This window comes from Panthera leo, chromosome C1 (assembly GCF_018350215.1).
Source record: "Panthera leo isolate Ple1 chromosome C1, P.leo_Ple1_pat1.1, whole genome shotgun sequence".
In the NCBI taxonomy this organism is placed as follows: domain Eukaryota; kingdom Metazoa; phylum Chordata; class Mammalia; order Carnivora; family Felidae; genus Panthera; species Panthera leo.
The window spans coordinates 94,093,780-94,118,069 of record NC_056686.1 but is presented as its reverse complement, the minus strand read 5'-3'; the positions used below and the strand labels follow the sequence as shown (position 1 = coordinate 94,118,069).

General features: G+C 41.4%; 1 protein-coding gene across 4 annotated transcripts in view; it reads left to right on the top strand.

Annotated features, from left to right (window-relative positions):
* LOC122228361 overlaps positions 1-24,290 on the top strand; it is a 101,167-nt gene that overhangs the window by 25,744 nt on the left and 51,133 nt on the right. For 2 of the 4 annotated variants that reach the window (XM_042953367.1, XM_042953366.1), the window contains exon 4: positions 16,881-16,944. In XM_042953367.1, the coding sequence (XP_042809301.1) occupies positions 16,881-16,944 (64 nt within the window). Of the gene's footprint in view, positions 1-797; positions 1,264-16,880; positions 16,945-19,804; positions 19,976-24,290 lie in introns of those variants that run through there. The other 2 variants (XM_042953368.1, XR_006206539.1) reach the window with 2 other exon arrangements.

The following is a 24,290-nucleotide window of genomic DNA, read 5'->3' as shown; positions in this document are numbered from 1 at the left end:
CTTTTGAGATAACAACATTCTTTTAAAATGTCTTTGAAGTTTTTCAAAAAGTTCATCAGCTACTGCTTTTAAATTTTTTTTAAATGTTTATTTTTGAGAGAGAGAGAGCATGAGTGGGGGTGAGTCAGAGAGAGAGGGAGACATAGAATCCAAAGCAGGCACCAGGATCTGAGCTGTCAGCACAGAGCCCAACGCGGGGTTCAAACCCACAAACTGTGAGATCAGGACCTGAGCTGAAGTCTGACGTTTAACCGACTGAGCCACTCAGGCACCCCTCATCAGCTACTGCTTTAAGTTTGTACCTACACTGTATCTTCCCAAATGTACTTGGTTAACTTTTTCAGTGATTTCTCAAAATATTTAGTATTCTACTTTTGTGACGGGTTTAAGTGGAGACTTCCAGGAGGCATGTATGACAATTATGGGTGTTTCCTTCATAGGTAGAACCTTTCTCCCATACGTCAGAACAAATGCCAATAAGTATTTCAGATGGCTCCTTTCAGACCTAGAGTCCTGGTTTAGAAGCATCACACAATTTGGGTTTGTTATGTTACTTCCTCTATTTTTATAATTATTTTAAGTTTTATATTCTGTTGCCTAGCAAACTTTTTAAAAAATGATACACCCAATAAGGTGATGCTAGCTCATTGCTCTGAGATGATATCCAACACACATGACCTTGACATAATACGGGCTTTAAGTTGGAGTACTTGAGGGTTTTTCCCTCCTAACCTTCCTTATTACTCAAATGTGGCTGTAAACGGTTTCAAATGCTATGCACTTTCCCTCCAATGTAGGCTGTGACAGCCAGGAAAGGTCCTTCCTGGTACTGAGGGGCAAAACCACTAAATATGGAAAACCTGACTCCTGATCAGCAACGCTTTCAAAGAAAAATCTTAACCAAAAAGGGGAAACATGAAAATTAATAAAAGGAAATCTCATTTAGAATGGAGTTGAGAAACCAGCAGAGGGAGCTCTCAATGCCCTCTCACTCGTCAATTACACACCCAACCAGGAGAGAGGAATTCTGCACATGGATACTACTTTACTACCCCAGCAGGAAAGGAAGAGAACCTTTATTCACAGTCCAGCCAATGAAAAGCCACTATACTTTGAACTCCCAGTTTACTGCAATGGACATTTTGTTTGTAACAGCCTTCCCAACTTTCCCTTCCACTGTAAAGGAGCGTTCTTCTTCTTTGTTCTGCAGACTTGCCTATGGTTCTGTCATAGCTTGCTTGATCTGGATTGCAATTCTCTACGATTCCCCAATAAATCCACTTTTGCTGGTATGATAACTGGCAGTTTTATTTTTAGGGCTAATACCCTACCCTTTCAGTCTCCCCCCATTATCAACATTTCCCACCAGAGTGGTACATTTGTTACAATCAGTGAGCCTACACTGACACATCATTATCCCCCAAAGTCCATAATTTCATTCGAGTGCACTCTTGACATTGTACATTCTGTTGGTTCTGCCAAATGTATAATGGCGTGTATCCACTTTGTAGTATCATACAGAATAGTTTCACTGCCCTAAAATCTTATGCTCTCTATTTATCTCTCCTGCAGCCCTAACCTCTGGCAACTACTGATCTTTTTACTATCTCCACCGTTTTGCCTTTTTTCAGAATGCCCTACAGCTGGGATCATATAGTATGTAGCCTTTTCAGATTGGCTTCTTTCACTTAATTATACCTACTTACAGTTTCCTCCAAGTCTTTCAGATATTGATAGCCCATTATTTTTTAGCATTGAGTAATATTTCATTGTCTGCATGCACCATGGTTTATTTTTCCATTTTCCATTGAAGGACATCTTGGTTACTTCAAAATTTGGGCAATTATGAATAAAGCTTCTATAAACATCCATGTAAAGTGTTTTGTGTAGACACAAGTTTTAAGCTCGTTTCGGTAAATACCAAGGAGTGTGATTACTGGATTGTATGGCAAAAGTGTACTTAGTTTTGTAAGAAACTTCCAAACTGTCTTTTAAAGTGGCTGTACCATTTTGCGCTCTCACCAGCAGTGAATCAGAGTTCCGGTTGCTCCACATATTCACCAGCATTTGATGTTGTCAGTGTCCCAGATTTTGGCCGTCTAATAAGTACATAGTAATCATCTTATTATTTTTAATTTTGAATCACAAGTGTAATTTTATATTTATATATGTAGCTTTATGTTAGTTATTTGATTAATGTTTGTCATCCCCTTATAGCCTGTGGGTTCAGTGGAAGCAGGGACTGCCTCTGCTTTTGTTCATTTTATCACCTATATGTAGTACAGTGCCTCGAGCATAGTAGACCTCAATGAATATTTGAATAAATGAACAACCAGCCTTAGCAGCTCATTTTGAGGCTGAGCTTTTACACAAAAGATGCAGGTCTACTGAAGATAATGGAGCAGAACCTGACCTATGTACATCATTCATGGGACACCAGTTCACCTGAGGCTGTCAGAACTCAGCAGATATATAATGTCAGATACCATAGCCATGCTCAGAGGTATCTGATCATCTGGCTTTAATAACTCCTGGGGTAGTTATTGCCTTTTATGTAGAATCTAAATTACTCAATCCAATTAATCATCCCTTGGACAAATATAGAACTTTTCCTTTTTGCATCATCCAAGGAGGAAACTTGGCTTCTTACTCAAGCACATCTTCAGGGCTTCGCGGATGTCTCTGTTTCTCAGGCTGTAGATGATGGGGTTGAACATGGGTGTCAGGATGGTGTAGAGCAGAGAGAATCCTTTGCGCAAGAGCTGTGAAGAATTGGCTGAAGGCACGAGGTACGTGGCAATCAGTGTCCCATAAAACACCGTGACCACAGTGAGGTGGGAGGAGCAGGTGGAGAAAGCCTTTCTCCGCCCTGTGCCAGATGGAATTCTTAGGATGGCAACAAGAATGCAGGAGTAGGAGGCTGTGATGAGGAGAAATGGAACCAGAGTCACTGCAGAAGAGGTGGCATAAGCAATGGTCTCGGTCAGTGAAGTGTCCATGCAGGAAAGATGGACCAGAGGCGTGAAGTCGCAGAAGAAGTGATCGATTTCATTGGGTCCACAGAAGGTTAGTCTAGACAGTAGGACCATAGTAATTGCTGTGAGGAGGAAGCAGCAGAGCCAAGAACTGGAAGCCAGCTTAATGCAAAGGGGGCCAGTCATGAGGATGGGATAGTGGAGAGGTTGGCAGATGGCCAGATACCGGTCATAGGACATCACAGCAAGCAAGAGACACTCTGTTGCAGCCAGGGATCCAAAGAAGTAGAACTGTGCCAGACACCCAGCCACAGAGATAGTCTTCTGCTCAGCTATGATGATCAGCAACATCTTGGGGACGATGTTGGAGGTATACCAGATCTCTAGAAAGGACAAGTTCACCAGGAAGAAGTACATGGGGGTGTGGAGGTGATGGCTGAAAAAAACTAGCAGAACAATGAGGATGTTTCCAGAAACGATTAAGATGTAGAAAACTAAAAATGTCATAAAGAGGAAAATATTTAGCTGTCGGATGGAGGAAAATCCTCGAAGCACAAATTCTGCTATGGTTGTTTGGTTTTCCCAGGGTGGGATCACCATGCCTTTGCTTCCCTAGAGCACCCAGCGATAAGACATGCAAAGCACAGAAAGTTCTAGCTTACACATAGACCATGGGCTGACAGTGGATGATTTTCATTCCCCACTCAGGTTTTTGGAAGATTTTTTATTTGGGTGGAGGAGTATCTTCTTTTTTCCCCCAAAACCTGAAATGGGAAAGAAAAGAATTTGCAATAAGCACTTGTGACTGCTTCAATCCCCCCTCTTCTCCTACCTATCTAGATCTTTTTTTATTAATTTTTTTTAACTTTTATTCATTTTTGAGAAAGAGTGTGAGTGGGGGAGGGGCAGAAAGAGGGAGACCCAGAATCTGAAGCAGGCTCCAGGCTCTGAGCTGTCAGCACAGAGCCCAACGTGGGGCTCGAACTCACAAACTGTGAGATCATGACCTGAGCTGAAGTCGGACGCTCACCTGACTGAGCTACTCAGGCACTCCTCCTCCCTATACATATCTTCATTTCATCAGGAGCAATGTCAGGCTTCGGGGAAAGCAGGACATGGAATAAAGGAGAAGAAGAATACAAAGGGGAGGAAGGACAAAGTAAAAAGAAAGGAAAGGAGAATTATATGCTCTGTCATCCTGAATGCATTATGGTGGCTTGGGGAGTTATGTAAAGAAAAGAAGATCTAAAAGGAAGGTAGAAGTAGTAGAGAGTTTGTGAACTCTCAAACATTCCAGAGTTTGTGAACTCTCAGATGGACCTAGAGAATCAAGGACTCAGGAGAAAAAACCCTTTCCCCCCTCAAGTACTGGTTATGTGCAGAGAAACAGCCCCTATCATACCTACTATGAATTTTTCTCCTTTTCAGCTTCTTAGTGACTTGAGAGATAAATTTCTTATTTCTGTTACCGTTTCCATAGCCCGAGCAAGAGAAAATCATGTGAGTGTGAGGTTTGAGATTCTCTTGATTCTGAGGTCAGTGCTTGTGCTGGTGTAATGCAGAGGCAGGAGTGTTTTTCACTCACAATTTGAAAAAGATAAAATCAGGCCATTAAAAAGATTTTATGTCGGGCAGCAGTAAATGGAAAAAGAAGATTCAGAACCAGGGGGGCCTAACGCATGGTGTGCGACCAGCCAATTGAGTGTAAGGTAGCCTCAGGTTCTTCTTTTGAATGAGATACAAAGGCCCAGGTCTCCTCCTCAATTCCATCTTGGTCTAAGTCATAGGCCCTCCCCCGAAGTTCAAGATAGAGAGAGAACCTGCTCAAGAAAGTCTGTTATCCTCAGAGCCTGAGGCTGAAACCATGTGACTATTCCCAACACCCTTGTACTGGATGTGTTACATTCTTAACATAGTTGTGGAAGGACCCTCCTGCTGCAGGTGGAGATGGGAAACCCCACATGCAGGGACAGAAAGTACTATGTGAGGGTAATAATGAAGTTATCAGAGTAGCCGGAGAGTCCTATACAAAGTCCAGGGTGCTGCTCTGTAAGGGTCACATTTGAACAAGTTGTTTAACTTCTCTGAGACACAGTTTCTCATCTGTGAAATGGGATACCAGGAAGGAGAAAAACTGAACATGTGCCTAGCATGGGAAAAAACATAAATACAGAGATTGTGAAATCACTAGCTATTCCAGGCTGCCCACATTACTGAAGTTTACCAAGAAATTGCCTCTGCTTTGAAGAAAGCATTGGCAACAAATCCCAGTTTGTTTTGCCACATACTGCAGTGTTTGTGCATGTAATTTTGTGAGTAATTAAGCTCTTCCAGTGATCTCATATCATACTAACAGCTTTTGGCAGTACACGAGTCCCATTTTAAAATCGACCCAGTGTCCTGCCATTCTGTGGGGCCCTAGTTTTCTAGCTTTCCACGTGGCTCACAGAACTAACCTGGAACTTGCGGTGAGCGGTTGCCAGGACTGGTGACGCGCACTCTGAGCCCATTGAGTGTAGCACGGGGAAGGCACAGAGACAAGTTCTCTCCATCCCCTGCAAAGCACAAATAAGGATCTGAGATGTCAGAGGGAGGGCTTCGATTCTGAGAGCACAGCCAGACTCCTGGATGTTGCTGCTATTGCTGCGGATGAGGACGTTATTACTCGATCCCAGGCACTGTCCTAAGTGCTGAAAAATGTAACTGTCATCACAACAACCCTCTGTGGTGGGTTATTATCCTTACTTATTATTCGCAGAGAAGTGAAATAACTTACCCATGGTCATCAGCTAGAAAACGGCAGAGATGAGATTCAGATTTGCTCTCAATCCCTCACTCCTAACCATGAGCACTGCTGCTCACGGGGCCGGAGTACATCGGCTAGTTTGCATAGTCTCACAGAGGCGGGAAGAGGAATGTTTCCATGAAGCAGCCTATCATACAGGTTTTGACTTCAGGGAGAGTGAGTTTGCCTTTGTTGTTGATGAGGGAGCCGTTCCAGAAAGGGTCACAAACTGACAACCTTTTCTACCTGTCTCCTGGACTTGCTTTCACACTGCTACTTTTATGCCCTTTCTCTATAATCTTAAAAAATCCGGTCAGTTTATTACCTTAAAAAAATCCAAGAACACTTTTGAGAATGTGCCCAGAGAATTATCACTTCCCTTCCACCAGTCAGTTGCATTTATGCTGCAGGACTGCTGCACCAGCTGGATGCAATGCAGAGGCATGACGAAGGAGGGAAAGCCAGTGAAAGATAGGACAGAACTAACTAGCAAAGCCTTGTTGAGAGCACAGGCTCTAACGCTAAATAAATAGGCCTGGATTCCAATCCCTGCTCAACCACGAAGATATGTAGGCAAAGGCATTTTATAACCTTTAAGGGGAGAGGAACTCTGCTACCTCCAGGGGATGAAAATGAGGATTTATAGGGCAGCAGAGAGGTCGATGACACTGGCCTCCCTCCTCTAACATGCAGCCACTATCTCTTGCTCTGTCTCCTTAGCAGGGTGAGGAAATCGTGCCCCTATGTTAACTCTGCTTCTCTATGCTGCTGGACTCCATAGCCACAGGCCCAAACAACACAGTATGTCTGTAATTCATGTTGGTACAGGGCTGGGTCCAGAGTAAGTGCTCAGTAAGTGGTAGAGCTTTCTTCCTTTCCCCTCCTCTCCTCTTCACCTCTTCCTCTTCCATTCCCTCTTTTTTTCCCAGTTATGTCAGCACAGTTAGTGCTATCTGAACATAGAAGATATCTGCTTCCCTTCACTAGAAGTGTTCAACAAGAATAAATTATGAGGGCAATTAAAGAAGATGTAAGCATTGGAGAATTATTTGGATTTGATGAGTTTTCCTGTCCCTTCCAAATGTGTTTCTAATTGGGAAACATTTCATTCCCCCAAGACACACACATACAGAAAATTTGTAGGAAAGAGAAGAGGCTTATCACAAAGCAAAGTAAAAACAATCACTGAATAATCACAGATTTTGCTGCCTTCACTAACAACAACAACAAAAAAAACCCAAAAACATGGGAGGGCAGGAAGTGACTCGGGTGCTCTCTGAATGAGATCCTTTCTCTTAGCTGAATTCAGGTGTCAATCAACTAACCAATTAATTCAGCCAACATTTGGCTTATTGATAAGGGCTCTTGACTCTTGCTAGCTGCTCGTTAATTCAGGTGAACAGTTGGCCAACCAGATAGACAAATAGTTTGATTTTGTTACTAACCTGATAATTGATTTAGTGTGCTAGGGAATTGTACCCCTGGCCTTAGGTAGCAAAGAACAGACCCAAAACAGGAATCACTGAAGCGTATGCCAGCAGAATAGATGAGTTTTACCTGTCAGTGCCTCAGAGTGGTCCCCTCCTACTTTGGGCAGCCAGGCCATAGAGACAATGACATGTCTCTCTCCCTTGGACTCAAAGAATTGGGCTAAATATCTGGAATCCTGCTTTTATCCAGAAAGCTACCTCCCTGTGCACTTGCCAGAAACCTAAATTGGGGTTGTCTTTCCACATGAACCAATGAGGCCAGTTGAATTTTGTCCCCATCTTTCAACCTTCCTCTGTGTAAACTTGAATTCCCTTTGTGGGCAAAGCCATCACCTCCCCTGATCCTGGTGCTCATGGGCATTTCCCAAACGACTCTGCTGGGGAATTGCTGTTTATTTTGCAAATTATGTGAAACCAAGTTACCTTCACCTTAGAGGAAATCTCCTTTTTTCCTTTGCTTTATATTAATCTTCTACTTTTTTAAAAAAAATTTATTTAAATTTTAGTTGGTTAACATACAGTGCAATATTGGTTTCAAGTTAATCTTCTACTTTAATGATGACTATTTGTATTTATATTACCTGTATAAAGAGCTTTAATTTAGTGATGAAAAATGCATGATTATGTTAGGCTTGGGGATAATGGATTAAAATAGTATTTTGAAAGGAATATTCAATTTTTTTCTACCTTCTGGGAAAAAAAAAACATTACTGTGCATTTCCTCATTGTATAGGCTTGGTAGAGAACTTAAACCAATATCTATGATAGTAAACATTTATTGTCAAAACCATTAACTAGGATTCTAAAGAACTTGTGTCCTCCTTGATTCCTGTCATTTATTAAAAATTGTAACTGAGGCTAGCCCTGTTCTAAGAAACGTAAGTTTGTGATTGGCAACCTTCTGGAATTAAAGTGATCATCTACTGACAGTATTAACAGACTAAAGAGAGATTTGCTCAAGCTAACAAATTAATGCAGCTTGTTCAATAAGCATAACAAATAAAACAGTAAAATAATCAATGAATTGAAATGACCTCATTTGTTCTTCAGAACTGAAGTATTTTCTCTATGATATAGTACCCAAACTTCCTGAAACCTTGGTATCCACCACAGTTTGAACTCATGAATGAATACCTGTCTGAATGTATGAGGCTTCTGGGTAGGATGTCCTCATTGAAATCTACTAAGTAACCACTGTATGCCGGGCTTTGTGCTAAGCCTATAGTATCTGTAATCGTCACAATCCTTGTGCATATTGCCCATCATACAAATAAGGAAATCCAGGTTTTGAGAGATGAGGTGACTTGTTCAAAATTACCCAAGCAGAAGAATGTGAGGAGACTGGGATTGGACCAAAAGCTCCGTGAGGACAAAGCATGTCTATTTTCATCACTATTCTATCTGCCTGAGAGACTGGCACATAGTAAAATTTATAATAAATATATTAATACTTATAAATATTATAAATGTTTTATTAATACTTGTGAAATTTTGGGGGCGCCTGGGTGGCTTGGTTCATTAAGGGACCTACTTTGACTCAGGTCATGATCTGATGGTTCAAGAGTTTGAGCTGACAGCTCAGAGTCTGGCTCCTGCTTCAGATTCTGTGCCTCCCTCTTTCTCTACCCCTCCTTCTCTCTCTGTCTCTCTGTCTCTCTGTCTCTCTCTCTATCAAAAATAAATAACATTAAAAAATTACAAAATATATTTATAAAATTTTAATATAAAATATAAATAATATTTATAAATCAAATGAATAAATAGGTGAGCAAATGTCTGCCTTCAGATGCAGTGTTGTTTTTATTTTAGCAAGCCCCTTCCTCCAAATTTCACAGGAGGTGAAATTTCATGGTACCATTACCCTGTCAAGTTAAAAAGGGGGTCTAGAGCAGGCAGTCTTTCCCTTGCTGTCCTGCCTGCTGCTCCTTTGCAGTGTATTCGATAAACTTCTATCTCTTTTAAAAAAGGCAGGCGTAAGGGGCTCTAGTACCTGAATTGAGACTGAATAGGTAATGGAAGCAGTTCTTGGTGCCAACATTTTTTTAATGTTAATTATTTTCAGAGAGAAAGAGAGCATGTGAAGCAGGGGCAGAGAGCAAGAGAGAGAGAGAGAGAATCCCAAGCAGCCTCCACGCTGTCAGCACAGAGCCCCACGCAGGGCTCCATCCCACCAACTGTGAGTTCACGACCTGAGCCGAAATCAAGTGCTGAACACTTAACCAACTGATCCACCCAGGCACCCCTAAAATTTTTCTTAAATGGAAAATTATACCTTAAAAAGTAAAAGACCACTGATAAAAACAGCAAAGATTACTTTATTTAGAACAAGACCATTTAGAATCCCATTTCAGTATTTAAGTCAATTAGTTATTTTGCAGAAAGCCCACTTTACAATTTCTAAGAGGTTTTGAACCCATTTTCTACTTTTTAAAAGAAAAGATATTTATTTTTTGGCCATCAAGACACTGATCCAAAATTAGTCAACAATACAAGCTTCGTAATAAATGAATTCAGTAAATTTACAGGACAAAAAGTTAACACACAGCAATTGGTTATGTTTCTATACACTAATAATGAAGTAGAAGTAAGAGAAATTAAGAAAACAGTTCCATTTACAATTGCAACAAAAAGCATAAAATACTTAGGAACAGGAATAAACTCAGCTTAGGGAGTGAAAGACCTGTAATCTGAAAACTGCAAGCATTGATGAAAGAAACTGGAGATGACACAAACAAATGGGAAGATATTTCATGCTCCTGGATTGGAATAATTAGTATTGTTAAAATGTCCATACTACCCAAAGCAATTTATAGATTCAATGCTAGCCCTATCAAAATACCAACAGCATTTTTCACAGAACCAGAGCAAATAATACTAAAAGTTTTATGGAAACACAAAAGGCCCTGAGAAAGAAGAACAAAGCTGGAGGTATCACAATCCCAGATTTTAAGACATACTCTAAAACTATAGTAATCAAAACAATATGGAACTTGCACAAAAATAGAAACAGATCAATGGAACAGAATAGAGAGCCCAGGAATAAACTGACACTTACATTGTCAACTAATCAACAACAAAAGAGGCAATATACAATGGGGAAAAGATAGTCTCTTCAGTAAAGGGTTTTGGGAAAACTGAACAGTTACATGCAAAAGAATGAAACTGGGCCACTTTCTCACACCATACATGAAAATAAACTTAAAATGGATTGAAGACCTAAAGGTGAGACCTGAAACCATAAAACCCTTGAAGAAAACAGGCGTTAATCTCTTGGATGTTAGCCTTGGCAACATTTTTCTAGATCTGTCTTCTCAGATAAGGAAAACAAAAACAAAAATAAAACTATTGGGACTACTCTAAAATAAGAGCTTTTGCACAGCAAAGCAAATCATCAACAAAATGAAAAGGTAACATACTGGATGGGAGAAGATATTCACAAATGATATATCCAATAATGGGTTAATATCCAAAATATGTAAAGAACCTACACAACTGAACACCAAAAAAGCAAATAATGCAATTAAAAATGAGAAGAGGACCTGAATAGATATTTTTCCAAAGAAGATATATAGATGACCAACAGACATGAAAGATGCTCAATGTCTGTCAGTAATTATCAGGGAAATACAAATCAAAATCATGAGATATCACATTACATCTGTCATAATGGCTAGAGTCAGAAACAAAACAAAACAAAGAAAAAATAGGAAATGACAAGTGTTGGCAAGAGTGTAAAGAAAAGGGATTCTTGTGCACTGTGGTGGAAATGTAAATTGGTGCATCCATTGTGGAAAACAGTATGGAGGTCTCTCAAAACATTAAAAATAAGAATACCAGGATACCTGGGTGGCTCAGTCGGTTAAGCATCTAACTCTTGATTTTGGCTCTGGTCATGAGCCAAATGAGTCACACAGTTTGTGAGTTTGAGCCCCACATCCAGCTCTACATTGACAGTGTAAAGCAATAAAGACTACAAAGCATCAGAGAACATCATCAGAAACACCAACTCTACAGGTAACACAGTGGCACTAACTTCATATCTTTCAATAATCACTCTGAATGTAAATGGACTAAATGCTCCAATCAAAAGACATAGGGGATAAGAATGGATGAAGAAAAAAATACATCTATATACTGCCTCCAAGAGACTCATTATAGACCTGTAGATTGAAAGTGAAGGGATGCAGAACCATCTATCATACTGATGGACATGAAAAGAAAGCCAGAGCAGCCATACTTATATCAGACAAACTAGATTTTAAAACAAAGACTGTAACAAGAGACGAAGAGGGGCATTATATCTTAATTAAGGGGTCTATCCATCAAGAAGATATAACAAATGTAAATATTTATTCCCCCAACTTGTGACACCCAAATATATAAATCAATAACAAACATGAGGAAACTCATTGATAATAATACTACAATAGTAGGGGGCTTTAATTCCCCACTTACGGTAACGGACAGATCATCTAGGCAGAAAATCAACATGGAAGCAATGGTTTTGAATGACACACTGGACCAGATTGACTTAACAGATATATTCAGAAAATTTCACCCTAAAACAGCAGAATACACATTCTTCTCGAGTGCACATGGAACCTTCTCCAGAATAGATCACATACTTGGTCACAAATCAACCCTCAACAGGTGAAAAAGATCGAGATTATACCATGCATATTTTCAGATCACAACGCTATGAAACTTGAGACCACAAGAAAAAAATTGGAAAGCCCTCAAATACATGAAGGTTAAAGAACATCCTACTAAAGAATGAAGGGTTAACCGGGAAATTAAAGACATAATAAAAAATACATGGAAGTCAGTGAAAAGTAAAACACGATAGTCCAAACACGTTGGATGAAGCAAGGGCAGTCCTAAGAGGAAAATATATAAGCAATTCAGGCCTGTCTCAAGAAGCAAGAAGCGTCCCAAATACACAATCTAACCTTTCACCTAAGGGAGATGGAAAAGAAACAGCAAATAAAGGCTAAAGCCAACAGAAGAAGGGAAATAATAAAGATTAGAACAGGAATAAATGATACAGAAACAACAACAACAAAACCCAGTAAAACAGATCATTAAACTAATTTGAAAGAATTAACAAAATTGATAAGCCCCTAGCTAGACTTCTCAAAAAGAAAAGACAAAGGACGTAAAAGGATAAAATCATGAACAAAAGAGGAGATATAGCAACCAATACCACAGAAATACTAACAATTTTAAGAGAGTACTATGAAAAGTTATATGCCAACAAACTGGACAATCTGGAGGAAATGGACAAATTCCTAGAAACATACAAATTACCAAAGCTGAAACAGAAGAAATAGAAAATTTGAAGAGACTCATAACCAGCAAAGAAATAGAATCAGTAATAAAAAATCACCCAACTAACAAGAGTCCTGGGCCAGATGATTCCCAGGGGAATTCTACCAGATGTTTAAAGAAGAGTTAATACCTATTCTTCTTAAACTGTTCCAAAAACTAGAATGGAAGGACAGCTTCCAAACTCATTCTATGAAGCCGGCATTACCTTGATTCCAAAACCAGACAAAGAACCCACTAAAGAGTAGAATTACAGGCCAATATCCCTGATGAACATGGTTGCAAAAATTCTTAACAAGATACTAGCAAATCAAATTCAACAGTACATTAAAAGATTTATTCACCACAATCAAGTGGATTTATTCCTGGACTGCAAGGCTGGTCCAATATTTGCGAATCAGTCAATGTGCTACACCATATTAATGAAAAGCCAAGACCTCTATGACACTCAATAGATGCAGAAAAAGCATTTGACAACATATAGCAAACTTTCGTGATAAAAACTCTCAAGAAAGTAGGGATAGAAGGAACATACCTCAACATTATAAAGTCCATGTACAAAAGACCCACAGCTAATATCCTCAATGGGGAAAAACTGAGAGCTTTCCCCCTAAGATCAGGAACATGACAGGGATGTCCACTCTCACCACTATTGTTCGAATAGTACTGGAAATCCTAGCCTTAGCAATCAGACAACAAAAAGATACAAAAGGCATACAAATTGGCAAAGAAGAAGTCAAACTTTCACTCTTGGCAGATGACATCATACTCTGCAAAATCCAAAAGACTCCCCCAAAATCCCGCTAGAACTGACAACATGAATTCGGCAAAGTCGCAGGATATAAAATCATCGTAAAGAAATCAGTTGCATTTCTGTACACCAATAATGAAGCAGTAGAAAGAGAAATCAAAGAATCTATCCCATTTACAATTGCATCAAAAACCATAAGACACCTAGGAATAAACCTAACTAAAAAAGTAAAAGAGATCTGTATGCTGAAAACTATAGAAAGCTTATGAAAGAAATTGAATAAAGCACAAAGAAATGGAAAGACATTCCATGCTCATAGATTAGAAGAATATATAATAAAACATCTATACAACCCAAAGCAATCTACACATTCAGTGCAATCCTTATCAAAATAACACTAGTATTCTTCACAGAGCTAGAACAAACAATTCTAAAATTTGTATGTGACCAGAAAAGACCCCGAATAGACAATGTTCAAAAAGGAAACCAAAGCTGGACGCATCACAATTCCAGACTTCAAGCTGTATTACAAAGCTATAATCCTCAAGACACTATGGTACTGGCACAAAAACAGACACATAGATCTTAGAACAGAACAGAGAACCCAAAAGTGGAACCACAAATGTATAGCCAACAACAAAGCAGAAAAGACAGAAAAGATGGTCTCTTCAGGAAACGGTGCTGGGAAAACTGGACCATTTTCTTATTCCATACACAAAAATAAACTCAAAATGGATGAAAGACCTAAATGTAAGTCAGGAAACCATCAAAATCCTGGAAGAGAATACAGGCAGCAACCTCTTTGACCTTTCCTGCAACAACTTCTTACTAGACATGTCTCCTGGGGGCAAGAGAAACAAAAGCAAAATTGAACTATTGGGACTTCAAGATAAAAATCTGCACAGTGAGGAAACAATCAAGAAAACTAACATGCAGTCTATGGAATGGGAGAAGAAATTTGCAAACAACATACTTGATAAAGGGTTAGTATACAAAATTTATAAAGAACTTACAAACTCCACACCCATAAGACAAATAATCCAGTGAAGAAATGGGCAGAAGTTCGACATGAATAGGCACTTCTCCAAAGAAGACATCCAGATGAAGGACACATGGAAAGATGCTCAACATCACTCATCAGCAGGGAAATACAAATCAAAACCACAATGAGATACCACCTCACACCTGTCAGAATGGCTAACATTAGCAACTCAGGCAACGACAGATGTTGGCGAGGATGCGGAGAAAGAGGATCTCTTTTCCATTGTTGGTGGGAATGCCAGCTGGTGCAGCCACTCTGAAAAACAGTATGGAGGTTCCTCAAAAAATTAAAAATAGATCTTTCCTACAACCCAGCATTTGCACTACTAGTTATTCATCCAAAGGATACAGAAATGCTTATTCAAAGGGGCACATGCACCCCAATGATACAGCAGCATTATCAACAATAGCCAAATCATGGAAAGAGCCTAAATGTATGAATATCAACTGATGAATGGATAAAGAAGATGTGGTGTATATATATATACATATATATATATATATATATGTATATATATATGTGTATATATATATGTATATATATGTGTATATATATATACATATATATATACACATATATATATATACAATTTTCCATTGTGTGTATGTATGTATATATATATACACACAATGGAAAATCACTTGGCAACCAAAAAAAAAAAAAATGAAATCTTGCCATTTGCAACAACGTGGATGGAACTAGCATGTATTATGCTAAACAAAATAAGTCAGAGAAAGACAAATATCACACGATTTCACTCATATGTGGAATTTAAGAAACAAAACATGAATATAGGGGGAAGGAAGGAAAAATAAGATAAAAATATAGAGAGAGTCAAACCAGAAGAGACTCTTAAATACAGAGAAAAACTGAGGGTCAATGGAGGTATGTGGGTGGGGGGATGGAGTAAATGGGTGATGGGCATTAAGGAAGTCACTTGTTGGGATGAGCACTGGGTGTTATAAGTGATGAATCACTGGGTTCTACTCCTGAAGCCAATACTAAACAGTAGGTTATGTAACTTGAATTTTAAAAAGTAAAAAAAAAAAAAAAAAAGAAAAGAGAAGAAAAAGAATACCATCTTGCTATTTGCAGCAACACGGATGGACCTAGAGGGTATTATGATAAGTGAAATATGTATGTCAGACAGAGAAAGATAAATGCCATATGATGTCACTTATATGTGGAATCTGAAAAACAAAAAGCAGAAACAGACCCATAAATACAAAGAACAAACGTGTGGTTACCAGGGGGGTGAGGGTATAGGCAAAATTGTGAAGGAGTGTGGGAGATAACAGGCTTCCGATTATGGAATGAATAAGTCATGGGGAGAAAAGATACAACATAGGGCATATAGTCAATTGTATTGCAATAGTGTTGCATGGTGACAGATCACAGCTACACTTGTGGTTAGCATAGCATATATTTATAGACTTGTGGAATCACTATGTTGTATATATGAAACTGATGTGACATTGTCAACTTTAGTTCAATAAATAAAAAGGAATACAAGCTTTAAGTATGTTCTGCAGCTGGTACAGATTCAGCTAAATACTTCAGACTTTCAACTTGTATAGCATGGCGTAAGAATTATAACCTAATCCTTTGACTTTAAAAGGACTTAAATTATAATTTCTATATACTGTAAGTCTTAAAAGGTGAAAAATTCTAAAAACATTAAAAGTGTTAAAATAAAAACATTTTTGAGCCTCATGTGTTCACTTCAGTTATTCAACATGATTAGGAATGTAACTTTGTGGCTATAAGAGAAAATTAACTATACGTTTGGCTGCCTTTTACTTTTTTTTTTTTTTGTTTCCGTTGTCCCCATTCTTAAGAACCCCAAGCCCCATTCTATCTCAGAGATTTTGTAATTGTTGACTCTGCCTAGACTATGCTGTTTCTGTGTCGATGTGTTGGGTATTTTTATTTCAGTTCAATTTATTTGGTTATTGGTTATAAATAACCAATGTACTTGGTTATTGGCAGTCTCCCCTACAAGACTAATTCTACAAGAGCAGTGAACTTTCTGTCTTATCTGCTACTGTATCCCAGTGCAGACAACTGTGTATCTGCATTTAGTAGATAATAGCACATAGTACATAATAACTATGTGCAGTACTAAAAAGAAAGAGTGGCTCCAAATGGAGTCACTTGTGCTAAGCCCCACCAAGACTTAATACCTAACCTAACTGCAGTTTTAGCCTCTCTCAGGAGTGGAGTTTTAAACCAATCAGCCTGGAATTTCCTGATCAGCACTAGTGAGGTCATCTGATAAGATCCCCTGCTTTTCCCCTACAGAAAGATAACCTTGCCTGAAACAATTCTTTCTTTTCTTTTGCTAATAACCTCTTTGCCCTGCCCCATTTCTGACTATAAAATCCTTCCATTTTATAGGGCTCCTCAGAGCTCCTTTTTATCTGCTAGATGGGATGCTGCCTGACTCGGGAATTGTTGAATAAAGCCAATAAGATATTTAAATTTACTCAGTTGAAATTTTTTTGTTTCACAGATTGTGCCAACAATGGGATCCAAAGCAAACTTCTGATGGTATTTGGAGACAATGAGAAACACAGGTGCGGCACCCTGTCAACCTTGTGAATTCACTGTCTTTCTCACTCTTTATGAGGGTCATGGGTAAGTTTTCTTGGTTTTGAGCTCTGCTCTCTTTCCATCAAGCTCCTGATCTAATCAGCTTTCTGGTCAGTGTCCCATTTGATTGGAAACCCCAGACCTTGGTTATGTCCCCAGAATCCCAGGTTTCATGTTGGAACTGCTAGTGGCAGCCATAGTTTCCCATTTGTTTGGAATTGGTTCACAGTCCCATTTGTTGTAGTCTGCTGATTCAATCCTTTTTCTCAGTCCAAAGTTCTACAGGACTTGTTGGTGGTTATGTTGCATCCACACGACTCCTGAAACAGAATGTTACAGGCACCAGTGACAGTCACAACAAAATTTATTGCAATGAGAGGCAAGGCCAACCGATCGGGACTGACACTCTTGACCAGAGTGTGGTCTCGAACAGCCAGGGTACAGAATTTTATAGCCAACCACATCGTCTTATCATCACCTGGGGACAGAACAAAGGAATAGTTCCCAGGTGGGGGTGGAAACAGTTCAGACACATCCTTGCCCCAATCCAATCAAACACTAAACCAGTTGATTTCCCTTAAACTTTTGTTCCCTTGATTGATAGGACAAGGCTGTTATCTCTTAATGTACAGTGTTAAAACAAAGCTGTTATTTCTTAAGGCTACAGGTTAGCCCTACACTACAATTTAACCCTTACATTTCCCTTTTCTTGTCCGTGAATCAATCCCTTGATTCATCGTTAGGAACTAAGGGGACATAGTTGGACCTAATCATCATAATTTTTATTTCACCAACTCACCTCTTGACATACTGTACTAACCAATTGATAATGCATGGGCCCATAGTTAACCTGAGAAGTAACAATAGCAGTGGCCCAGCTATGGTGGTGAGCAGCGATGTGAGCCAGGGGGACCAAGAGTGATACCAATTATTGCTGGCCTCCCTGGCACGTTCCCTGGCTCTAAGATTGTTCCTTACTAAGCTGAGAGTGTCTCGAATTGCTCCGGAATTGTTGGCATGGGACACTATGCACCAACCCTGCCCTTGGAGGTCCCCTAGGGTTAAAATTGGTTGCGAACCCCAAGGGCATAATGACATCATACATTCGGAGGCCCCAAGTGTGCCCGGTATCCCAGAATGAGGAGAAAGTAGATGAGCTGGTGTTGGGTTACATTTTCCTTGGGCCTCACATTGGGGGTACGGGGTTCTAAGGAGAGTAATTAGGGGGTCAAGGTCCCGTCCTGTTAACCAGGGGGCTAGTGTCTCACAACCCCATTTGGCATAGTGGTATTGACCCTCTCCACATTCATTTTTTTTTCTATCTGCATCTTAAGCAAATTTCACTCTATTGCCCTATTTCCACATCCGTAATTGTTCTCCCCAGTGTTCCTGAGAGCTCTTGCCCAGGTTTGCAACCCCCATCCTTCTCCTACCAGGTCACACAGGTCGAACAAGAAACAAGGCATAGTACGAGAGGCGTTAGACGTTACCACCTTCCGTGTGACAGTGTCTGAGTTCCCATTGGTATGGCCAAAAAGGCAAGGGCTGCAGTTCTGCACCGTCTCCCAAGCTTATTATACAAACCCAGACAATTTTTCCAGCATCAGTCTTATCTTTAAAGGATCCTCTGGGTGCCTTTTGACCTTCCATCGCTGTTCGTTCTCTGGCCCCGTATCAGTCCTGGGTGTTTCCACCTCCACGCAGTTTTTCTTAACCTAAGAGTGATGAATCCAGGTTCGGACACCGTCTATGTTCACGGCCATTGATGTAGTCAGGATCATGATGTGCAGTCCTTTCCAGCGCGGCTCCAGGGTTAGCTTGTGCCTCTTGACTCAGACTAAGTCTCCTTTACCATGTCAGTTTAAGATGAATCATAAGTTCAAGGTTCAAAATCTCTACATTTCAATTCTCTTAAAATTTCGGTAGAGATTACTAAATGAACGGCCAGCACAAATATAAATTAAATATCATAACTGACGCAGCGAGATTTCATTCTCTTAAAATGAAACCCATAAAGGAAAATGATCCCATTCTGCACAGCCTTCTTTCCCCAGAAAGAACTGTGACTCAACAAAACCACATTTTAACAACATGAAGATCTTGTTATTATAGATTTCAAAACAAAATGGAGGAATCTCCACATAATATTTATAACCTTCAAAGTACAATATTGATACGTGTCTGTCAGAAATAACAGCAGTTTGTTAGGCTACAGGGTTTAACATAAAACGAATTTACAAATGTGAAAAGCAACAGTGGTCCAATATTCACCATTACACATGAATCTGTTTCTTAAAATAACACCCAAACATGCCACAATCACTATAATAAACTACAATATTTCCTTAACAGAAATGGTAGGACCCCTGAATGTTTTACAGTGAATATGAGGTAAAAGGGCAAAAGGCAGAACATCAGCCCAATTTTCGCCAGTCTCAAGGGACAATTTGGTTAAGGTCTCCTTTAGAGTCCAATTCATCCTTTTCCCAACACTCTGGCTAGACCTTGCGATACCTGTGCCATGAAGGCCGGGCCATTGTCCAATCCTACGCTCAGAGGCAGTCCGAATCTAGGAATTAGTTCATTTAATAATTTAACTGTCACCTGAGCCGTTTCTGATTTAGTGGGGAACGCCTCAACCCACCCGGAGAAGGTGTCCACAAAAACAAGCTGATACTTGCATCTGTATTTCCCTGGTTTAATTTCAGAAAAATCTACTTCCCAAAACTGGCCTGGCTCAGTTCCTCTATCTCTTTTAGCTTCCAAAACCTTCTTATTTGCACCCTGATTTACTTGGGCGTAACTTACACATCTTTCAACCGTCTCCTCGATCTCTTTTCCCAGCTCTTGCATCCTGAACTTTTTCCGCACCAATTCCGCCATCTTTGCTTTTCCCAGAGGAGTCCCTTGGTGGAGCAGACACACCATGCGTTGCCCAAGTGCCGCGGGTAAGAGTATCTTACCTTCAGGATCCTGAAACCACTTTCGTCCCGGTATCATACTTCCCCCTTTTCTTGAAATCCACTCCAAATCTTTAGGAGTGTAATTGGGCTCCGGCGGAAGCAGGGGGTCTATCAAGATCCGTAGTGCCAAAGCACTTTTACTTTCAGTTAGGGCAGCTTCCCGGGCTGCTGCATCAGCCAGGCGGTTTCCGATTGCCTCTAGGGAGTTGTCTTTTTGATGTCCTGGGCTGTGAATGATCGCGAGTCTCACAGTTTCCCAGATGGCTGTTACAAGGTCTAGAATTTCGGCTTTATTTTTGATGTCCTTGCCCTCCGCCATGAGGAGGCCGCGCTTAATAGATGGACCCGTGCACATGCGCAGTTGCAAAGGCATAGTGGCTGTCTGTATAAATATTAACTGACTTGTTTTCTCTGAGTTTCAGGGCTTTAGTTAGCGCGATGAGCTCTGCGCGCTGGGCTGAGGTTGGGTCTGTCGGCAGGGGAAGGGTCTGTTGCCATAAAACCTCGCGGTCTGTCGTAACCACAGCACCGGCATGCCTTTGCCCTTGAAACACAAAATTACTGCCGTCTGAAAACATGTTGATATCAGGATCCTGTAGGGGAATGTCCATGAGATCCGGGTGGAGGGACGAAACTATCACTAAGGTCTCTGGGCAAGAATATAGAGGGGGACCTAGTCCTTCGGGCAGCAAAGTAGCTGGGTTTAAGGCTGCGGGGGCACAAAACGTATCCGGGGCTGGTCAAGCAGCAATACCTGATACTGGGTCATCTGAGCATTTGACAGCCACCGTTCTGGGAGAGCCCACAGTAAGGCCTCCACTTCATGGGGCCCTGTAACAGACAACGTCTATCCCAGGGTTAGTTTATCTGTGTCTTTGACTAGTAGCATGGTGGCAGCAATCTGTCGAATGTGTGTGGGCCACCCGGAAGCAACTGTGTCTAGCCTTTTGGATAAATAGGCCACTGGTTGGCTCCAAGGTCCCAGGCGCTGAGTCAGAACTCCCTTGGCTACCCCCCCTTTCTCAGCTACAAACAAATGGAATGGCTTAGTGGGATCTGGCAGGGCCAAGGCCAGTGGGGTCATGAGAGCCTCTGGTAAAGCTTGTAAAACTTGGAAGGCTTTAGTTTGAGTCTCCCCCCATGTGAAGGACTCTGGAGGCCCCTTGGGAGTGGTATACAAAGGGGCTTCCGGTTCAGCAAAACCAGGTATCTACAGTCTGCAGTAGCCTGCTGCCCCCAGTAACTCGCAGACTTGTTTGCGAGTTTCAGGCTGAGGAATATCGAGTATAGCACGAATCCTTTGTTCACCGAGATAGCGCTTACCTTTTTTAATGTTGTAACCTAAATAGGTGACCGCAGTGCGACAGATCTGCGCTTTTTTGGCTGACACTCGGTATCCCAGTTTTTGCAGAAGACTCAAGAGTTCCTTGGTGGTGCTCAGGCATTCTGAATGAGAGGGGGCCGCCAGCAAGATATCATCAACATACTGCAACAGAGTTACCTGCGGTTTGGAGATTCGAAATGGTTCTAGATCCTGGTGCAGGGCTTCATTAAAAAGAGTAGGGGAGTTGTTGAATCCCTGGGGAAGTCGCGTCCAAGTGAGCTGTCCGGCTTTTCCCTCTTCAGGATCAGTCCGTTCAAATGCCAACAGTGGCTGGCTCTGTGGGGCCAGTGGGATGGCAAAGAAGGCGTCTTTTAAGTCCAGAACTGTATAATACACCTGAGAAGGGGGAAGCAGAATAAGGAGAGTATACGGGTTGGGTACAGTGGGATGAATATCCATTACTCCGGCATTTACTGCTCTCAGGTCTTGAACTGGCCGAAAATCGGATGAGTTAGACTTTCGGACAGGGAGAAGTGGAGTATTCAATGGCGACTTGCATGGGGTCAGAATGTCCAAGTCGTGCAAACGCTTGATGTGAACAGCGATTCCCCGCCTAGCCTCCCAGGACATAGGATATTGTTTCAGTCTTACCGGAAGTGTGGACGCCTTAAGTTCCACAATTATCAGGTCTTGATGAATCACCAGTCCAGGTGGATTGGTCTCGGGCCATACCTGGGGAAAGTCCGCCTGGAGACTTTTAAGGAGGGGATCGACTGTGTGAACATTTTCATTTGGCACCGGGGTAAGTAGGCCCTCTTCCCCAAGTGGCACAGTCACCATTACTATCGTTGGGCCATCCTGGCTGACTTTAACATGCATAGCCCCTCAGTGAATCTCAAAGAAGCCGTTAGTTTCTGTAATAGGTCTCTGCCCAGTAATCCAGGGTAGGGGCACTCAGGCATGATTAAGAAAGAATGTGTAACCGTTTTATGGCCTAAATCTACTTTTCATTCAGTGGTCCATTTACAAGTTTGGGACCCAGTCGCCCCTTGCACCAGGGTTGCTCCTCGCCTGCTGGGGCCAGGATCTTTGTTTTAGGACTGAAAATGTTGCCCCAGTGTCCACCAAGAAAGTCTTAGGCTGGCCCCCTATATTAACAGTAACCAATGGCTCAGAAGGGACCACTGAGCTGCGGCCCCATCAGTCGGAATCGACTTCCATTATAGATGCCTGGAGTGGCCAAGTTTTGCGCTGGGCTAAGTTGGGGCAATCCTTTTTCCAGTGTCCCTCTTGCTTGCAATATGCACATTGGTTTTTTTTTTTTCTAGTGGCGCTCTAACCCTTTGTCTGTCCTTTTTCTTTTGCCCAGACCAGAATTCTTTGGGCGTTTGGGGTCCCCTTCCCTCGCGGGCATCCAGGACAGCCGCTACCACCCTAGTCAATTTTTTTGTCTGTCTCTCTTCCTGAGAATACCTATTGTTAAAAACTTTTTGGGCTATTTCAACTAGCTCAGATAAATTTTTCCCTCCAAACCCATCTAATTTTTGTAATTTCTTCCGAATGTCTTGGGCTGCCTGTGAGACAAAGGCCAGGTTTAATGCCCTTCTATTTTCAGGTGCCTCAGGGTCTATAGGAGTAAAGGTACAGTACGCCTCCATGAGCCTTTCTAAGAAGGCTGAGGGGCTCTCGTTGGTCCCTTGAACTACTTCAGTTACCTTAGACATGTTTGTGGGCCGGCGGGCGGCTGCTCAGAAACCTCCCAGTAGAGTCTGGCAAAATAAGATCAATGATCACCTACCATGAGGAGTGTTTGGATCCCAATCTTCAGGGTGGGAGGAAGGAAAGACTTCCTTGAGTAAGGCGGGATCCTTGGTGGGATGCCTGTTTGGCCCCATCACCAATTTCCAGGCCTCGCGATGGATCTTATCCCATTCCTCAGTAGTGAAGAGGACCTGCAAGAGCTGCTGGCTGTCATCCCAACTTGGCTGATGGGTCACAAATATACTTTCAAGGAGAGGCCTAGAATAGACAATAGCATGAACCTTATATACCAGAGTAAGGTCAAAGGACCCCTGCAGAGGCCATTCGACCTGAAAGCTGGTCCATTCCACCTTGCAGAGGGTTCGAAGGATTGGCTTGACGTGGAAGCCAAAAACTGAGGCAGCTCTCCCATAGTCCTGGAAGTGAGTTAGTATGAGACTCAGAGGGGTGGGGTGCGCTGATTTTGACCCATGACAAAGATAGGCAAAACCGAGAAGGACGCACAGACAATCAACAGAAAGAAAACAATTAAGGCAAAACCAAGAAGGATACACAGACAATTAACAGAAAGAAAACAAGACACGAAGAGAACACAAGTTGGAGATCTCGAGGCCAGTAGGCCGCGGCAGCCACATGAAAATAGATCCTTTCTAACAAAAACCAAACCAAATGGGGTCCACTGGCGTCTTGGTAGGAACCCTGATTCTGGGTCTGTAGCCACATCCGGCAGACCCTTCTTGAGCCATTCAAATGGCGCACCCCAATCCCGAGCCTCCTTCCAGGGATTGGTGGAGCAATCCGAGGAAAGGGCCCTGTTTCAGACCTTTAAATTTCCCAGCCAATGCACCAAATGTTGCATCCACATGACTCCTGAAACAGAATGCTACAGGCACCACTGACAGTCACAACAAAATTTATTGCAATGAGAGGCAAGGTCAACCGATCGGGACTGACACTCTTGACCAGAGTGCGGTCTCGAACAGCCGGGGTACAGAGTTTTTATAGCCAACCACATCGTCTGATCATCACCTGGGGACAGAACAAAGAAATAGTTCCCAGGTGGGGGTGGAAACAGTTCAGACATGCCCTTGCCCCAATCCAATCAAACACTAAACCAGTTGATTTCCCTTAAACTTTTGTTCCCTTGATTGATAGGACAAGGCTGTTATCTCTTAATGTACAGTGTTAAAACAAAGCTGTTATTTCTTAAGGCTACAGGTTAGCCCTACACTACAATTTAAACCCTTACAGTTATAGTCTAGAGTCAGACTGGGTCTGATTT